Source organism: Artemia franciscana, chromosome 11, assembly GCF_032884065.1.
Source record: "Artemia franciscana chromosome 11, ASM3288406v1, whole genome shotgun sequence".
NCBI classification, from domain to species: Eukaryota; Metazoa; Arthropoda; class Branchiopoda; order Anostraca; family Artemiidae; genus Artemia; species Artemia franciscana.
The window spans coordinates 41550586-41570727 of record NC_088873.1 but is presented as its reverse complement, the minus strand read 5'-3'; the positions used below and the strand labels follow the sequence as shown (position 1 = coordinate 41570727).

Here is a 20142-nt window from a genome sequence, read left to right as displayed (position 1 = left end):
AGTTTTTTTAGCTTTTTTACTTTTTTTTATTAGTTTTTAGTTTTTTTTTGTAGTTTTTGCCTTTTTTTAGTTTTTTTCAGTTTTTTTTTAGTTTTTATTGGTTTTTACCTTTATAGTTTTTTTAGTTTTTTAGCTTTTTTATTTTTTTTATTAGTTTTTAGTTTTTTTTGTAGTTTTTGCCTTTTTTTAGTTTTTTCAGTTTTGACGTCACCTAATCCAGTTTTTTCAGGTGACGTCACCTGACACATCCATCCACACATCCATCCACACATCCATCCACAGACAACTTATTTTTATATATATAGATATATATATATATATATATATATATATGGTTTTAACTACGTAAAACTTGCGAATATACAACATTCTTTGCTGTCCCATTGTCTTTGCATATAAATAGATTGTCAGGTTTACCGACTCTTGAACATGCAACATATAATGGTCCATGGGAAAACAATCTGTATTCAGATCTATACCTCATGATTCTAATGATTGCCCTTGAGCTTTGTTGATGGTGATTGCTAATCGACCATTCCCTGTCCCGGTGTCCCGGTCGTCATTTACATCCCCCTGTTTCCCCCGGTGTCCCCGTTGTAGTTGTGTCCCTGTGTCCCGGTCGTCATTTATATTCCCTGTGTCCCGGTCGTCATTTGTATCCCGGTGTCCCGGTCTGTATATACATTCGGTTTTTAGTTTTGTTTTTTCTCCTTTATTTTTTTCCTTTTTTTTTCTTTTTTAGCTTATTTAGATTTTTAGATTTTTTAGTTTTTTTTTATTAGTTTTTAGTTTTTTTTTTCTTTTTAGTTTTTTGTCCCGGTCGTCATTTATATCCCCCTGTTTCCCCCGGTGTCCCCGTTGTAGTTGTGTCCCTGTGTCCCGGTCGTCATTTATATTCCCTGTGTCCCGGTCGTCATTTGTATCCCGGTGTACCGGTCTGTATATACATTCGTTTTTTTAGTTTTGTTTTTCTCCTTTATTTTTTTCCTTTTTTTTTCTTTTTTAGTTTATTTAGATTTTAGATTTTTTAGTTTTTTTTATTAGTTTTTAGTTTTTTTTTCTTTTTAGTTTTTTTGTAGTTTTTACCTTCTTTTTAGTTTTGTTAATTTTTTTTTTACTTATGTCCTGGTCGTCATTTATACTCCCTGTGTCCCGGTGCTTTGTTGATTGCTAATCGAACATTCCTTTTGTCCTGGTCGCTTTCTCTTTGAGTGTCGTCATTTATTTTTTTCTTTTTTAGTTCTTTAGTTTTTACCTTTTTTAGTTTTTTTTAGTTTTTTAGATGAAAATTTTTTTTAGTTTTTTTCCTTTTTTTCTTTTTAGTTTTTTATTGGTTTTTTACCTTTATGTTAGCTTATTTTTTCAGTTTTTTCCTTTTTTTTATTTTTTTTTATTTTTTATTTTTTTTAGTTTTTTACCTTTTTTTAGTTTTTTTAGTTTTTTTAGTTTTTTTAGTTTTTTAGCTTTTTTACTTTTTTTATTAGTTTTTAGTTTTTTTGTAGTTTTTGCCTTTTTTTAGTTTTTTCAGTTTTTTTTTTTAGTTTTTTATTTGGGAGGGTTTTTACCTTTATTTTAGCTTATTTTTCAGTTTTTTCCTTTTTTTTAGTTTTTTTTAGTTTTTAGTTTTTTTAGGTTTTTTTACCTTTTTTAGTTTTTTAGTTTTTTTAGTTTTTTAGCTTTTTTATTTTTTTTATAAGTTTTTAGTTTTTTTTGTAGTTTTTGCCTTTTTTTAGTTTTTTTAGTTTTTTAGCTTTTTTATTAGTTTTTAGTTTTTTTTGTAGTTTTTGCCTTTTTTTAGTTTTTTTAGTTTTTTAGCTTTTTTATTTTTTTTATTAGTTTTTAGTTTTTTTTTGTAGTTTTTGCCTTTTTTTAGTTTTTTCAGTTTTGACGTCACCTGATCCAGTTTTTTCAGGTGACGTCACCTGATCCACGATCCACAGATCCACAGACAACTTATTTTTATATATATAGATAGTTTTTTTTTTTACTTATGTCCTGGTCGTCATTTATACTCCCTGTGTCCCGGTGCTTTGTTGATTGCTAATCGAACATTCCTTTTGTCCTGGTCGCTTTCTCTTTGAGTTTCGTCATTTATTTTTTTCTTTTTTAGTTCTTTTAGTTTTTACCTTTTTTAGTTTTTTTTTAGTTTTTTAGATGACAATTTTTTTTAGTTTTTTCCTTTTTTTCTTTTTAGTTTTTTATTGGTTTTTACCTTTATTTTAGCTTATTTTTCAGTTTTTTCCTTTTTTTTAGTTTTATTTACTTTTTATTTTTTTAGTTTTTTGCCTTTTTTTAGTTTTTTTAGTTTTTTTAGTTTTTTAGCTTTTTTACTTTTTTTATTAGTTTTTAGTTTTTTTTTGTAGTTTTTGCCTTTTTTAGTTTTTTCAGTTTTTTTTTTTAGTTTTTTATTGGTTTTTACCTTTATTTTAGCTTATTTTTCAGTTTTTTCCTTTTTTTTAGTTTTTTTTTAGTTTTTAGTTTTTTTAGTTTTTTACCTTTTTTTAGTTTTTTAGTTTTTTTAGTTTTTTAGCTTTTTTATTTTTTTTATTAGTTTTTAGTTTTTTTTGTAGTTTTTGCCTTTTTTTAGTTTTTTTAGTTTTTTAGCTTTTTTATTAGTTTTTAGTTTTTTTTTGTAGTTTTTGCCTTTTTTTAGTGTTTTTAGTTTTTTAGCTTTTTTATTTTTTTTATTAGTTTTTAGTTTTTTTTGTAGTTTTTGCCTTTTTTTAGTTTTTTCAGTTTTGACGTCACCTGATCCAGTTTTTTCAGGTGACGTCACCTGATCCATCCACAGATCCACAGACAACTTATTTTTATATATATAGATATATACTAGCTGTTGGGGTGGCGCTTCGCGCCACCCCAACACCTAGTTGGTGGGGCGCTTCGCGCCCCCCCAAGCCCCCCCGCGCGCGAAAGTCGTTACGCGCCATATTAGTTACGCGCCATTGTAGTTGTGTCCCTGTGTCCCACCTGTGAATAGAGATAGATATAAATATATGTTTTTAACTACGTAAAACATGCGAATATACAACATTCTTCGCTGTCCCATTGTCTGTGCATATAAATAGATTGTCAGGTTTACTGACTCTTGAACATGCAACATATAATTGTCCATGGGAAAAACAATCCGTATTCAGATCTATACCTCATTATTCTAATGATGTGTCCCTGTGTCCCGGTCGTCATTTATATTCCCTGTGTCCCGGTCGTCATTTGTGTCCCGGTGTCCCAGTTTGTAATTTCTCTTTGAGTGTCCCGGTCGTCATTTATATTCCCTGTGTCCCGGTGTCCCGGTCGTCATTTGTGTCCCGATGTCCCGGTCTGTAATTTCTATTCGAACAATCCCTGTGTCCCGGTCGTCATTTATATATCCCGCCTGTGCCCCCGGCGTCCCCGTTGTAGTTGTGTCCCTGTGTCCCGGTCGTCATTTATATTCCCTGTGTCCCGGTCGTGATTTGTGTCCGGGTGTCCCAGTCTGTAATTTCTCTTTGAGGTTCCCGGTCGTCACTTATATTCCCTCTGTCTCGGTCGTCATTTGTGTCGTGAACAAATGTCTTAAATACCGTTAATGACGTCACCGTCAAAGCAAAAATGACGACAACTAATTTCATGACGTCAGTCAACACAGAAACATGACGTCACCTGATCCACAGACAGACAGACAACTTATTTTTATATATATAGATATATAGATAAGTTGTATGTTTGTTTGTTTGTACGCATATGACGTCATTATAAGTATATAAGGCTTTGTATATGACGTCATTATAAGTATATTAGGGGTGATTTAAAGAGAAATTTCAGTATAAATCCTAAAATGGCAGAAGAAACAGCCGAGGATGCTGCTCAAAGAGTTAATTCAAAGAGAAATTTTAGTATAAATCCTACAATGGCAGAAGAAACAGCCGAGGATGCTGCTCAAAGAGTTAATTCAAAGAGAAATTTTATTATAAATCCTACAATGGCAGAAGAAACAGCCGAGGAAGCTGCTCAAATACTTAATGCCAAAAGGCTTGTGGCTAATAGAGAAAGTAAGAAAAGAAAGCTTGCTGAGGAATCACAAGAACAGCGTGAAAACAGGCTTGTGTCTCAAAGAGAAATTACCAAAAAAAAATGGTACCGAGGAATCACAAGAACAACGTGAAAACAGGCTCAAAAAGATAATGCCAAAAGGAAGCGTGCTGAAAAATCACAAGAACAACGTGAAAACAGGCTTGAGGCTCAAAGAGAAATTATAGAAAAAAATCATGCCGAGGAATCACAAGAACAACGTGAAAACAGGCTTGCGGCTCAAAGAGATAATGCCAAAAGAAAGCTTGCCGAGGAATCACAAGAGCAACGTCAAAATTATCGCCTGGCATTCAGGTACAGCCCTTTCGATGATTATAGCTTGAGTAGATGTGTTCAAATCGGGACTATGTCTAAAATTTGTCCCTAATGCTAGGCCTTGAAATTTAATGGTGAAACTATGGGAATGTGTTGCGCCTCAGGAAAATTTAAACTTCCTCAACTGGCTGCACCACCAGAGCCATTAAGACTTTATGACGTTACAGACCGGGACACAAGGAATATAAATGACAACCGGGACGCTCAAAGAGAAATTACCGACCGGGACACAAAAGACGACCGGGACACTCAAAGAGAAATTACACACCGAGACACCTGGACACAATGACGACCGTGACACAGGAAATATAGATGACGACCGGGACACAACTACAACGGGGACACTGGAAGGGCACAGGGGGGTACATAAATGACGACAGGGACACAGGAAATGTTCGATTAGCAATTACCATCTACAAAGCTCAAGGACAATCATTAGAAAAATGCGGTATAGGTCTGAATACGGATTGTTTTCCCATGGATAATTATATGCTGCATGTTCAAAGAGTCGGTAAACCTGACAATCTATTTATATGCACAGACAATGGGACAGCGAAGAATGTTGTATATTCGCAAGATATAAGTACATAAGGCTTTGTATATGACGTCATTATAAGATGACACTACAGACCGGGACACAAATGACACCGGGACACTGGGAATATAAATGACGACCGGGGACTGGGACACAGGGACACAACTACAACGGGGCGCTGGGGGGGGGGGCACAGGAGATATATAAATGACGACAGGGACACAGGGGATGTTCGATTAGCATCACCATCAACAAAGCTCAAGGCCAATCATTGGAATAATAAGGTATAGATCTGAATACGGATTGTTTTTCCCATGGACAATTATATGTTGCATGTTCAAGAGTCGGTAAACCTGACAATCTATTTATATGCACAGACAATGGGACAGCGAAGAATTTTGTATATTCGCAAGTTTTACGTAGTTAAATATATATATATATATCTATATATATATATATATATATATATATATATATATATATATATATATATATATATATATATATATATATATATATATATATATATATATATATATATATATCTGTCTATATTCACAGGTGGGACACAGGGACACAACTACAATGGCGCGTAACGACTTTCGCGCGTGGGGGGGCATGGTGGGGGCGCGAAGCGCCAGCCCAACAGCTAGTAAAAGATATAATTCATCTATTTGGATGCACAGCGCATGGGAACCACGCTGCATCTCGGAGCAATATTTGGCGTCATTTGATTAAAGAATAACAAAAAAGACAGGGGCATGAATGTTTGGTCTTTATTTTTTGCTCATAATTATTGCTCCATGTCTAGTAGAAGTGCAAAAAAATTTTTATTCGGATGCAAATTATAAATTTTTGATTACTTTGATATATTTATAAATTTTTATAAAATTTAAATTATAAATTTTTGATATATATATATATATATATATATATATATATATATATATATATATATATATATATATATATATATATATATATATATATATATATATATATATATATATATATATATATATATATGTCATGAAAAGAGAAATCACCAATGCAACAGCACAAACACAAAAAAACAAAAACAAAAAGAGAGACAGAAGGAGAAAAGGAAGACTGTTTTCCTAAATTAGTGATTAATATAGACCAGCACTTGAATGAGGCCTTAACCCTACTTATCCATACAATCACATAGGTCAAACAGTATAGCAACACACAATCAACCATAAAGAATAATCCATGGACAGGCATTCATGTCGTCAATAAGTACAAGTCGTCATTTATATGTATATATATATATATATATATATATATATATTCACAGGTGGGACACAGGGACACAACTACAATGGCGCGTAACGACTTTCGTGCGGGGGTGCTTGGGGGGCCACCCTACCACCTCGGTGTTGGGGTGGCGCGAAGCGCCATCCTATTAGCTAGTAAAAGATATAATTTATCTGTTTGGATGCACAGCGCATGGGAACCACGCTGCATCTCGGAGCAATATTTGGCGTCATTTGATTAAAGAATAACAAAAAAGACAGGGGCACGAATGTTTGGTCTTTATTTTTTGCTCATAATTCTTGCTTCAAGGCTAGTAGAAATGCAAAATAATTTTATTCGTATCCAAATTATAAATTCTTGATTAATTTGAGGAAATTTTGATCGTGCTATTTTTAAATGGCAGAAGAGCTCGAAAGACTGATTGATTTTGCATGTGAGTGTAATACAAAACCCGAATAAGTTTTAAGACTCATAATGTTTCGCTATTTTTTTAGACCAGTAAGATTTTTGAAATGTTCAACAGTTAATGTGTTAGTTATTTTTCTGTTTTTGCTATCATTTAATTCAATTCAGCAGCTTGAATCTCATCAAATAATATCAGAAGATAGGAAAGCTATTACAAATAAGATTGATAGCGGTTATAAAGAAGGAATAAAGGTCATACGGTCGCCGGAATATCTCCAAGAGCCTGGTGAGCTTGGTAGGCCTGTAATTCTTCCAGAAGATGTGGAGCGTGACCAGAAAATCTCAATAGACAAAGGTTGGAAAAACCACGAGTTTAATGAATATGTATCAGATATGATTTCAATACAGAGAAGTCTTCCTGATATTCGAGACAACAAATGTAAGGAAAAGGATCGATATGTACGAAACTTGCCGCAAACCTCAGTGATTATAATTTTTCACAATGAGGCATGGTCTGTTCTGCTTAGAACGGTTCATAGTGTTCTCAACCGATCGCCAGAGCATCTACTTAAAGAGATAATCCTAGTGGATGACTTCTCTGACATGGAACACTTAAAGGATCCTCTTAGTGGTTATATGAGTCAACGTTACCCTAAAGTTAAGATAGTGAGAGCATCTAAAAGAGAAGGACTCATCCGCGCTAGACTTCTGGGCTTAAAATATTCTACAGCACCGGTTGTCACTTATCTTGACTCTCATTGTGAATGCACAGAGGGCTGGTTAGAGCCTCTTTTAGACAGAATAGCTCAAAATCGCACATCTGTCGTCACTCCGGTCATTGATCCAATCAATGATAAAACGTTTGAGTATCAATTGTCAACAGTTCAAGTTGGGGGCTTTAATTGGGGTTTGATTTTTCACTGGCACTCCATTCCTAATAGAGAACTGCAAAGGAGGAGTCATCATACTGATCCAGTTTATAGTCCAGCTATGGCTGGTGGGTTATTTGCAATAGATAAGTCGTTTTTTGAAGAGCTTGGAATCTATGATAGTGAATTTGATTACTGGGGAGCTGAAAATTTAGAACTGTCTTTCAAAATTTGGATGTGCGGTGGAACTCTCGAAACAATACCTTGTTCACGTGTTGGACACATTTTTCGTAAAAATTCGCCAATAAAGTGGCCAGGTGACAAAGACTCTGTAAAAAGAAATAATGTTCGATTGGCGGAAGTTTGGTTAGATGACTATGCTAAAAACTATTACAAGAGAATTAATTATGACAAGGGCGATTATGGGGATGTATCGTCTAGAAAAGCTCTCAGGAAGTCTCTGAAATGTCAGTCCTTTAAATGGTATTTAGAAAACATTTACCCTGAATTATTTATTCCCGAGGAAGCTGTTTGTTCCGGCGAAATTCGTAATTTACGTACCAATTATTGTATTGACTCAGCAGCGCAAAATGAAGACTTACATAAGCCTGTTGGCATTTGGCCCTGTCATAATCAAGAGGGGAACCAGTTTTGGATGCTGAGCAGAACAGGAGAGATAAGACGTGATGAAAACTGTTTAGACTATGACGGAAACGATGTGCTCCTTTACCCATGCCATGGGTTAAAGGGGAATCAATTTTGGGAATATGATCCAGAAATGCAATTTCTAGTGCATGTGTTTAGCAGACAGTGCATTGGGATAGATGAAGCTAGTAAAAAAATTACGATGGAGGAATGTGATCTGAGTAACCCTAGGTTGAAGTGGAGGTTCCCTCTGAATAATGAACAGTGATGCTTTAACTGTAATTCATTTGCAAATAGGTGCAAATAGGAATATTCAAAAATCTCTCATTGCAAAGGGAACTTGCAAAAAATTTGGTCAGCAATAAATGAAATTTAAAAAAAAAAAAAGACATTCAAGATCTGTACCTCTTAACCTTAAGGACATCAGTGGCAGATTAATTGACCCAAGTTCAGAACCGGATGCTTTTAATAATTATTTCACTAATATTCCAAATGCTAACTCCTGTTCCTTCTCCCAGTCAGTACAACCTAGCAAGAATCCTGGATCCATGTTTTTCTCTCCAACTGATCGTAAAGAGGTGCATCAAGTTATCAAATGTCTCTCTAATAGTAGTACACCTGACTTCTTTGGCATAAGTAATAAGCTTCTTAGGACCGTATCTTCCTATGTTTGTGAACCCATTGTGGACATAGCAAACCTTTCTATGACCAATGGAGTCTTTCCAGAAATATTTAAATCAGCAATTGTTGTCCCGATTCATAAAAAAGGCGATCCGTCTGATATAAGTAATTATCGTCCAATCTCACTTCTCCCAGTTATATGTAAAGTGCTCGAGAGAATTATATTCCGACGTCTTTCTCCCTTTTTATTTGGGATTCATTCCTCAGATTCGTTGATTTCTCCTCATCAATATGGCTTCCGTTCCAAATTTTCAACTGCTCATGCACTAATAGACGCCACACAGTTTATACGTTCCCAACTTGACCTTAAAAATACTGTATTGGGTTTATTTCTTGACTTTCCTAAGGCCTTTGATATGGTTGATCACAGTGTTCTATTAAGTAAACTCAACAACTTAGGGATTCGTGGAGTTCCTTTCTCATGGTTTGGCTCTTATCTCTCTGGTAGAGTACAGAGTGTGAGTCTGGGCGGGTCGACTTCAAATCCCCTACCTGTCCGAAGGGGCGTCCCACAAGGCTCTGTTCTTGGTCCAATACTTTTTCTCCTTTATATTAATGATTTGGCTACGGACCTGGGTCCATCAGTGCACCCAGTACTTTTTGCTGACGATAGCAACTTTTTCATCACCGGTCCTAATTTACCAACCGTCGTCGCCTCTACTCAAACCCTTCTGAATAGAGTACAGGAGTGGTGTCTATTTAACTGCATGACCATTAACATCAAGAAAAGTCAGGTTGTATTACTTCGAACCCCTTACAAAAAAAATGAAGCTCAGCAAGCACTTGGCCTAAAATATTCTACCAATCTCCTCCCACAGGTCGAAGTTGCCAAGTTTCTTGGTGTCCACATAGACTCCTCCCTATCATTTGCAACATACGTATCCTACATCAGAGCCATAATTTTGCGACAGGTAAGTATGATTAATCGTGCGAATTATTTTCTTCCTCCCGATATCCTTGTCACCCTTTATTACTCTTTTATTTACCCATATATCTCATACTGTGGATCTGTTTGGGGCAACACTTTTCCTTCAGTTACCAATAAATTGAAATCTGCCCAAAACCGTGCCATCAAAGCAGTTTTTCGGCTGCCCCGACTATATCCCACCCAGGACTTGTACTCCGATTTTGGTATTACCCCTTTTGAACAAATCGTCAAAAAATTAAATCTATACCTTGCATACTCTATATAAAAATAAGTTGTCTGTCTGTGGATCTGTGGATCAGGTGACGTCATGTTTCTGTGTCGGCTGACGTCATGAAATTAGATGTCAGGTGAGGTCATGTTTCTGTGTCGGCTGACGTCATGAAATTAGTTGTCGTTATTTTTGCTTTGACGGTGACGTCATTCAAGTTATATAAGACATATGTTCACGTAGAAATCTATTAATGTTTAAGTTTACAATGACTGATGAAGATGCTCAAAGAGTCTATACCAAAAAACTTGCTGCTGATAGTTCCTCGGCACGCTTTCTTTTCTGACTTTCTCTATCAGCAGCAAGTTTTTTGGCATAGACTCTTTGAGCATCTTCATCAGTCGTTGTAAACTTAAACATTAATAGATTTCTACGTGAACATATGTCTTATATAACTTGAATGACGTCACCGTCAAAGCAAAAATGACAGCAACTAATTTCATTACTTAATTTCAGAACTTAATTTCTGTGTTGACTGACGTCATGAAATTAGTTGTCGTCATTTTTGTTATGACGATGCTTAGTATATTGTAAAACACATTAATTTGGTTAATAATATACCATTTAAAACACCAAAATGAACATGCTGGAGTAGTCACTCGGTGAGAGAGGGTGTCAGAACGGAGAATGAAGGTCCCAGGTTCAAATCCTGGTTAGGCTAAAAAAAGGTAAAAATCTAAAAACTAAAAAAAAAACTGAAAAAACTAAAAAAGGCAAAAACTACAAAAAAAAACTAAAAACTAATAAAAAAAATTAAGAATAAAAATAAAAAAAAAATAAAAAAGATAAAAACTAAAAAAAAAGTAAAAAGAAAAAACGAAAAAAAACTAAAAAAGCTAAAAAAAAGGTAAAAACCAATAAAAAACTGAAAAGAAAAAAAGGAATAAAACTAAAAAAATTTTCATCTAAAAAACTAAAAAAACTAAAAAAGGTAAAAACTAAAAGTACTAAAAAGAAAAAAAAACTAAAAAAAGGAAAAAAACTGAAAAATAAAGGAGAAAAAGAAAACTAAGAAAATATAAATAAAAATAAAAAAACTAAAAAGATAAAAACTTCAAAAAAACTAAAAAAAAAAGAAAAAAAACTAAAAAACCTAAAAAAAGGTCAAAACCAATAAAAAAAACTAAAAGGAAAAAAAGGGAAAAAATTAAAAATTTATTTCATCATATACCAATTCAAAAACGAATGTATACCGGGATGACGACCGGGACACAGGGAATATAAATGACACAACTACAACGGGGACGCCGGGGGGCACAGGGGGATATAAATGACGACCGGGACACCGGGACACAAGGAATATAAATGACGCCCGGGACACTCAAAGAGAAATCAGAGACTGGAACACCGGGACACAAATGACGACCGGGACACAGGGAATATAAATGACGACCGGGACACAGGGACATAACTACAAAGGGGACGCCGGGGTGCACAGGGGGATATATAAATGATGATGGCGACTCAGGGAATTGTCGATTAGCAATCACCATCAACAAAGCTCAAGGGCAATCATTAGAATCATGAGGTATAGATCTGAATACGGATTGTTTTCCCATTGACCATTATATGTTGCATGTTCAAGAGTCGGTAAACCTGACAATCTATTTATATGCACAGACAATGGGACAGCAAAGAATGTTGTATATTCGCAAGTTTTACGTAGTTAAAAACATATATATAAATATATATATATATCTATCTATATTCACAGGTGGGACATAGGGACACAACTACAATGGCGCGTAACTAATATGGCGCGTAACGACTTACGCACGCGGGGGGGCTTGGGGGGGGGGGGGCGCGAAGCGCCCCCACCAACTAGGTGTTGGGGTGGCGCGAAGCGCTATATATATATCTATATATATAAAATTAAGTTGTTTGTGGGTTATGTCTGTCTGTCGAGTGACGTCGTGTTTGTCCGCATATGACGTCTGAATTATTTCACACTAATACAAAAGAAGAAAAAAAAACTAAAAAAGGTAAAAACTACAAAAAAAAACAAAAAAGAAAAAAAAACAAAAAAGCTAAAAAACTAAAAAAAACTAAAAAAAGGTAAAAAACTAAAAACTAAAAAAACTGAAAAAACTAAAAAAAAGGCAAAAACTACAAAAAAAAACTAAAAACTAATAAAAAACTAAAAAAGCTAAAAAACTAAAAAAACTAAAAAAAGTAAAAAAAAGGTAAAAAATAAAAAAAACTAAAAACTAAAAAACAAAAAGCTAAAAAAAAGGAAAAAACTGAAAAATAAAAGAGAAAAAGAAAACTAAAAAAATATAAATAAAAATAAAAAAAACTAAAAAAGATAAAAACTACAAAAAAAACTAAAAAGAAAAAACGAAAAAAAACTAAAAAAGCTAAAAAAAAGGGTAAAAACCAATAAAAAAACGAAAAAGAAAAAAAGGAAAAAAACTAAAAAAAATTTTCATCATATAATATGACGTCTGAATTATTTTATCATATACCAATTCAAAAACAAGGAAAATAACTGAAAAATAAAGTAGAAAAAGAAAATTAAAAAAATATAAATAAAAATAAAAAAACTAAAAAGATAAAAACTTCAAAAAAAACTAAAAAGAAAAAAGAAAACAACTAAAAAACCTAAAAAAAGGTAAAAACCAATAAAAAAACTAAAAAGAAAAAAGGGAAAAAATTAAAAATTTATTTCATCATATACCAATTCAAAAACGAATGTATATACAGACCTGGACATCGGGGCACAAATGACGACCGAGACACCGGGATGACGACCGGGACACAGGGAATATAAATGACGACCGGGACGCATGGACACAACTACAACGGTGACGCCGGGGGCACAGGGGGGATATATAAATGACGACGGGGACACAAGCAATGTTCGATTAGCAATCACCATCAACAAAGGTCAAGGGCAATCATTAGAATCATGAGGTATAGATCTGAATATGGATTGTTTTTCCCATGGACAATTATATGTTGCATGTTCAAGAGTCGGTAAACCTGACAATCTAACAGCAACACAGAAGTATCGAAAGAAGGGACTAAATTGACTTTGCATCCAGTTGAACTTTATCCTTTTCAATCTTAGACATCGTGACGGATGAAAACTCAGAACAATCTATATATATAAAAATAAGTTGTCTCTGTGTGTGTGGGTCTGTCTGTCGGGTGACGTTATGTTTGTGTGTCGACTGACGTCATGTTTTCAACTGACGAAATTACAGACTGGGACATCGGGACACAAATGACGACCGGGACACCGGCACATAGGGAATATAAATGAGGACACTCAAAGAGAAAGCGACCAGAACAAAAGGAATGTTCGATTAGCAATCAACAAAGCACCGGGACACAAATGACAACCAGGACATAAGTAAAAAAAAACTAAAAAAACTAAAAAAAAGGTAAAAACTACAAAAAAAACTAAAAAGAAAAAAAACTAAAAACTAATAAAAAAACTAAAAAAACTAAAAAAGAAAAAAAATAAAAAAGGAAAAAAATGAAAAATAAAGGAGAAAAACAAAACTAAAAAACGAATGTATATACAGACCGGGACACCGGGATACAAATGACGACCGGGACACAGGGAATATAAATGACGACCGGGACACAGGGACAAAACTACAAAGGGGACGCCGGGGGGGCACAGGGGGATATATAAATGACGATAGCGACACAGGGAATGGTCGATTAGCAATCACCATCAACAAAGCTCAAGGGCAATCATTAGAATCATGAGGTATAGATCTGAATACGGATAGTTTTCCCATGGACCATTATATGTTGCATGTTCAAGAGTCGGTAAACCTGACAATCTATTTATATGCACAGACAATGGGACAGCAAAGAATGTTGTATATTCGCAAGTTTTACGTAGTTAAAAACACACACATATATATATATATATATATATATATATATATATATTCACAGGTGGGATATAGGGACACAACTACAATGGCGCGTAACTAATATGGCGCGTAACGACTTACGCGCGCGGGGGGGCTTGGGGGGGTGGGCGCAAAGCGCCCCCTCCAACTAGGTGTTGGGGTGGCGCTTCGCGCCACCCCAACAGCTAGTATATATATATATATATTAATATATATATATGTATATTTATATATATATATATATATATATATATATATATTTATATATATATATATATATATATATATATATATATATATATATATATATATATATATATATATATATATATATATATATATATATATATATATATATATATACTAGCTGTTGGGGTGGCGCTTCGCGCCACCCCAACACCTAGTTGGTGGGGCGCTTCGCGCCCCCCAAGGCCCCCCGCGCGCGTAAGTCAATACGCGCCATATTAGTTACGCGCCATTGTAGTTGTGTCCCTGTGTCCCACCTGTGAATATAGATAGATTTATATATGTGTTTCAAACTACGTAAAAATTGCGAATTTCCCACTACTGGGAGCTTTCCGTTTCCAATTGCCAGCAATTGATCTGAAAATGTTTGACCAGAGTCATCGTTACAGAGACAGACAACTTATTTTTATATATATAGAAGATATATATATATATATATATATATATATATATATATATATATATATATATATATATATATATATATATTTTCTTTTTAGTTTTTTTGTAGTTTTTACCTTTTTTAGTTTTTTTCTTTTTTTCTTCTTTTGTATTAATGCTAAAGCCAAGGTTCAAACCTGGAGCCTCTCGGACCTAGAACCTGAAACATAACGCTTTACCAACTCAGCTACTTCGGCTTGAATACATTCGTTTTGAGCAGCTTCCTCGGGTGTTGCCATTGTAGGTTCTTCAGTCATTTTACAATTAGAAATTTCTCTTTCAACGGTCTTCTTACAATTAAAAATTTGTCTTTGAACGATATTCTTAAATACCTGTGTCCTGGTCGTCATTTATATTCCCTGTGTCACGGTCGTCATTTGTGTCCCGGTATCCCAGTCTGTAATTTCTCTTTGAGTGTCCCAGTCGTTATTTATATTCCCTCTGTCCCGGTCTGTAATTTCTCTTTGAGTGTTTTTTCTTTTTAGTATTTTTTAGTTTTTTACATTTTTTCTTTTTTCAGTTTTCTTTTTCTTCTTTATTTTTCAGCGTGTCCTGGTCGTCATTTATATTCCCTGTGTCCCGGTCGTCATGTTTTTTACATTTTTTCTTTTTCAGTTTTCTTTTTCTTCTTTGTTTTTCAGCTTCACTATGAAATACATATCGCCGAACCTTTGTTTTTTTTTAACTAAAATCTGGTAGGCATTGATGACCTTATCCAAGTCAAAATCCCAAACCCAATCATCATCGCTATCATTTTCAGTTTTGATATGTTTCGACTCTCGCTGTCCAGGTGGATCTTCATCTAACTGCGCGGTTTTGCGTTCTTTAGCCTCAAGCCTGTTTCCTTGCTGTTCTTTTGATTCCTCGTCACGCTTTCTTTTCTGACTTTCTCTATCATTTGCAAGTTTTTTGGCATAGACTCTTTGAGCATCTCCATCGGCTTTTGCCATTGTAAGTTCATCAGTCATTTTAAACTTAAACATTAATAGATTTCTACGTGAACATATATGTCTTAAATATCTTTAATGACGTCATCGTCATAACAAAAATGACAACTAATTTCATGACGTCAGCGGACACAGAAACATGACGTCACCTGATCCACAGACAGACAGACAACTTATTTTTATATATATAGAAGACTAGCTGTTGGGGTGGCGCTTCGCGCCACCCCAACACCTAGTTGGTGGGGTGCTTCGCGCCCCCCAAACCCCCCGCGTGCGTAAGTCGTTACGCGCCATATTAGTTACGCGCCATTGTAGTTGTGTCCCTGTGTCCCACCTGTGAATATAGATAGATTTATATATGTGTTTCAAACTACGTAAAAATTGCGAATTTCCCACTACTGGGAGCTTTCAGTTTCCAATTGCCAGCAATTGATCTGAAAATGTTTGACCAGAGTCATCGTTACAGAGACAGACAACTTATTTTTATATATATAGAAGATATATATATATATATATATATATATATATATATATATATATATATATATATATATATATATATATATATATATATATACTAGCTGTTGGGGTGGCGCTTCGCGCCACCCCAACACCTAGTTGGTGGGGGCGCTTCGCGCCCCCCCCAAGCCCCCCCGCGCGCGTAAGTCGTTACGCGCCATAATAGTTACGCGCCATTGTAGTTGTGTCCCTATGTCCCACCTGTGAATATAGATATATATATATATATGGTTTTAACTACGTAAAACTTGCGAATATACAACATTCTTTGCTGTCCCATTGTCTTTGCATATAAATAGATTGTCAGGTTATCCCCCTGTTTCCCCCGGTGTCCCCGTTGTAGTTGTGTCCCTGTGTCCCGGTCGTTATTTATATTCCCTGTGTCCCGGTCGTCATTTGTATCCCGGTGTACCGGTCTGTATATACATTCGTTTTTTAGTTTTGTTTTTCTCCTTTATTTTTTTCCTTTTTTTTTCTTTTTTAGTTTATTTAGATTTTTAGATTTTTTAGTTTTTTATTAGTTTTTAGTTTTTTTTTCTTTTTAGTTTTTTTGTAGTTTTTACCTTCTTTTTAGTTTTGTTAATTTTTTTTTTTACTTGTGTCCTGGTCGTCATTTATACTCCCTGTGTCCCGGTGCTTTGTTGATTGCTAATCGAACATTCCTTTTGTCCTGGTCGCTTTCTCTTTGAGTGTCGTCATTTATTTTTTTCTTTTTTAGTTCTTTTAGTTTTTACCTTTTTTAGTTTTTTTTTAGTTTTTAGTTTTTTTAGTTTTTTACCTTTTTTTAGTTTTTTTAGTTTTTTAGCTTTTTTATTTTTTTTATTAGTTTTTAGTTTTTTTGTAGTTTTTGCCTTTTTTTTTAGTTTTTTGTCCTGGTCGCTTTCTCTTTGAGTGTCGTCATTTATTAGTTTTTTCCTTTTTTTTTTTAGTTTTTTATTGGTTTTTACCTTTATTTTAGCTTATTTTTCAGTTTTTTCCTTTTTTTTAGTTTTTTTTTATTTTTTATTTTTTTTAGTTTTTTACCTTTTTTTAGTTTTTTTAGTTTTTTTAGTTTTTTAGCTTTTTTACTTTTTTTATTAGTTTTTAGTTTTTTTTTGTAGTTTTTGCCTTTTTTTAGTTTTTTCAGTTTTTTTTTTAGTTTTTTATTGGTTTTTACCTTTATAGTTTTTTTAGTTTTTTAGCTTTTTTATTTTTTTTATTAGTTTTTAGTTTTTTTTGTAGTTTTTGCCTTTTTTTAGTTTTTTTCAGTTTTGACGTCACCTAATCCAGTTTTTTCAGGTGACGTCACCTGACACATCCATCCACACATCCACAGACAGACAGACAACTTATTTTTATATATATAGAAGATATATATATATATATATATATATACTAGCTGTTGGGGTGGCGCTTCGCGCCACCCCAACACCTAGTTGGTGGGGGCGCTTCGCGCCCCCCCCAAGCCCCCCCGTGCGCGTAAGTCGTTACGCGCCATTGTAGTTGTGTCCCTATGTCCCACCTGTGAATATAGATATATATATATATATATGGTTTTAACTACGTAAAACTTGCGAATATACAACATTCTTTGCTGTCCCATTGTCTTTGCATATAAATAGATTGTCAGGTTATCCCCCTGTTTCCCCCGGTGTCCCCGTTGTAGTTGTGTCCCTGTGTCCCGGTCGTCATTTATATTCCCTGTGTCCCGGGTCCCGGTCATCATTTGTATCCCGGTGTCCCGGTCTGTATATACATTCGTTTTTTAGTTTTGTTTTTCTCCTTTATTTTTTTCCTTTTTTTTTCTTTTTTAGCTTATTTAGATTTTTAGATTTTTTAGTTTTTTTATTAGTTTTTAGTTTTTATTTCTTTTTAGTTTTTTTGTCCCGGTCGTCATTTATATCCCCCTGTTTCCCCCGGTGTCCCCGTTGTAGTTGTGTCCCTGTGTCCCGGTCGTTATTTATATTCCCTGTGTCCCGGTCGTCATTTGTATCCCGGTGTACCGGTCTGTATATACATTCGTTTTTTAGTTTTGTTTTTCTCCTTTATTTTTTTCCTTTTTTTTTTCTTTTTTAGTTTATTTAGATTTTTAGATTTTTTAGTTTTTTTATTAGTTTTTAGTTTTTTTTTCTTTTTAGTTTTTTTGTAGTTTTTACCTTCTTTTTAGTTTTGTTAATTTTTTTTTTTACTTGTGTCCTGGTCGTCATTTATACTCCCTGTGTCCCGGTGCTTTGTTGATTGCTAATCGAACATTCCTTTTGTCCTGGTCGCTTTCTCTTTGAGTGTCGTCATTTATTTTTTTCTTTTTTAGTTCTTTTAGTTTTTACCTTTTTTAGTTTTTTTTTAGTTTTTAGTTTTTTTAGTTTTTTACCTTTTTTTAGTTTTTTAGTTTTTTAGCTTTTTTATTTTTTTATTAGTTTTTAGTTTTTTTGTAGTTTTTGCCTTTTTTTTTAGTTTTTTGTCCTGGTCGCTTTCTCTTTGAGTGTCGTCATTTATTAGTTTTTTCCTTTTTTTTTTTAGTTTTTTATTGGTTTTTACCTTTATTTTAGCTTATTTTTCAGTTTTTTCCTTTTTTTTAGTTTTTTTTTATTTTTTATTTTTTTTAGTTTTTTACCTTTTTTTAGTTTTTTTAGTTTTTTTAGTTTTTTAGCTTTTTTACTTTTTTTATTAGTTTTTAGTTTTTTTTTGTAGTTTTTGCCTTTTTTTAGTTTTTTCAGTTTTTTTTTAGTTTTTTATTGGTTTTTACCTTTATAGTTTTTTTAGTTTTTTAGCTTTTTTATTTTTTTTATTAGTTTTTAGTTTTTTTTGTAGTTTTTGCCTTTTTTTAGTTTTTTCAGTTTTGACGTCACCTAATCCAGTTTTTTCAGGTGACGTCACCTGACACATCCATCCACACATCCATCCATCCATCCATCCACAGACAACTTATTTTATATATATAGATATCTTCTATATGTATAAAAATAAGTTGTCTGTGGATCTGTGGATCGTGGATCAGGTGACGTCATGTTTATCCGCATATGACGTCTGAATTATTTCACACTAATACAAAAGAAGAAAAAAACTAAAAAAGGTAAAAACTACAAAAAAAACTAAAAAGAAAAAAAATTAAAAAAGCTAAAAAACTAAAATAACTAAAAAAAGGTAAAAATCTAATAACTAAAAAAAACTGAAAAAAATAAAAAAAGGCAAAAACTACAAAAAAAATAAAAACATAAAAAAACTAAAAAAGCTAAAAAACTAAAAAAAATAAAAAAAATAAAAAAAGGTAAAAAACTAAAAAAAACTAAAAACTAAAAAAGAAACAAACTAAAAAAAGGAAAAAACTGAAAAATAAAAGAGAAAAAGAAAACTAAAAAAATATGAATAAATATATATAAAAATAAGTTGTTTGTGGGTTATGTCTGTCTGTCTGTCTGTCGAGTGACGTCGTGTTTGTCCGCATATGACGTCTGAATTATTTCACACTAATACAAAAGAAGAAAAAAAACTAAAAAAGGTAAAAACTACAAAAAAAACTAAAAAGAAAAAAAACTAAAAAAGCTAAAAAACAAAAAAAAAACTAAAAAAGGTAAAAAACTAAAAACTAAAAAAAAACTGAAAAAACTAAAAAAGGCAAAAACTAAAAAAAAAACTAAAAACTAATAAAAAAACTAAAAAAGCTAAAAAACTAAAAAACTAAAAAAAGGTAAAAAACAAAAAAAAACTAAAAACTAAAAAAGAAAAAACTAAAAAAAAGGAAAAAACTGAAAAATAAGAGAAAAAGAAAACTAAAAAAATATTAATAAATATAAAAAATATAAATATAAATATAATATAAATTAGCAATCAACAAAGCACCGAGACACAAATGACGACCGGGACACAGGGAGTATAAATGACGACCGGGACACAGGGACATAACTACAAAGGGGACGCCGGGGTGCACAGGGGGATATATAAATGACGATGGCGACTCAGGGAATGGTCGATTAGCAATCACCATCAACAAAGCTCAAGGGCAATCATTAGAATCATGAGGTATAGATCTGAATACGGATTTTTTCCCATGGACCATTATATGTTGCATGTTCAAGAGTCGGTAAACCTGAAAATCTATTTATATGCACTGACAATGGGACAGCAAAGAATGTTGTATATTTA

At 33.3% G+C, this 20142-nt stretch overlaps 2 protein-coding genes and 1 long non-coding RNA gene across 3 annotated transcripts in view; all 3 read left to right on the top strand.

Annotated features, from left to right (window-relative positions):
- Positions 1 to 20142, top strand: part of LOC136033237 (protein FAM91A1-like) — a 187186-nt gene that overhangs the window by 62996 nt on the left and 104048 nt on the right. The window lies entirely within an intron of this gene.
- LOC136033235 (putative polypeptide N-acetylgalactosaminyltransferase 9) lies at positions 6254 to 10459 on the top strand. The gene has a single exon (XM_065713950.1). It carries the CDS (start codon positions 6674 to 6676, stop codon positions 8384 to 8386), a length of 1713 nt encoding a protein of 570 aa, XP_065570022.1. The 5' UTR covers positions 6254 to 6673; the 3' UTR covers positions 8387 to 10459.
- LOC136033236 (uncharacterized) lies at positions 12194 to 13510 on the top strand. Its single transcript, XR_010618893.1, has 2 exons — positions 12194 to 12688; positions 12731 to 13510. It is a non-coding gene; the product is annotated as an uncharacterized LOC136033236 (long non-coding RNA).

What these genes read in the sequence shown, in the direction of transcription:
- LOC136033235 (XM_065713950.1), top strand. Translation starts at nt 6,674, where the DNA reads ATGTTTCGCTATTTTTTTAGACCAGTAAGATTTTTGAAATGTTCAACA.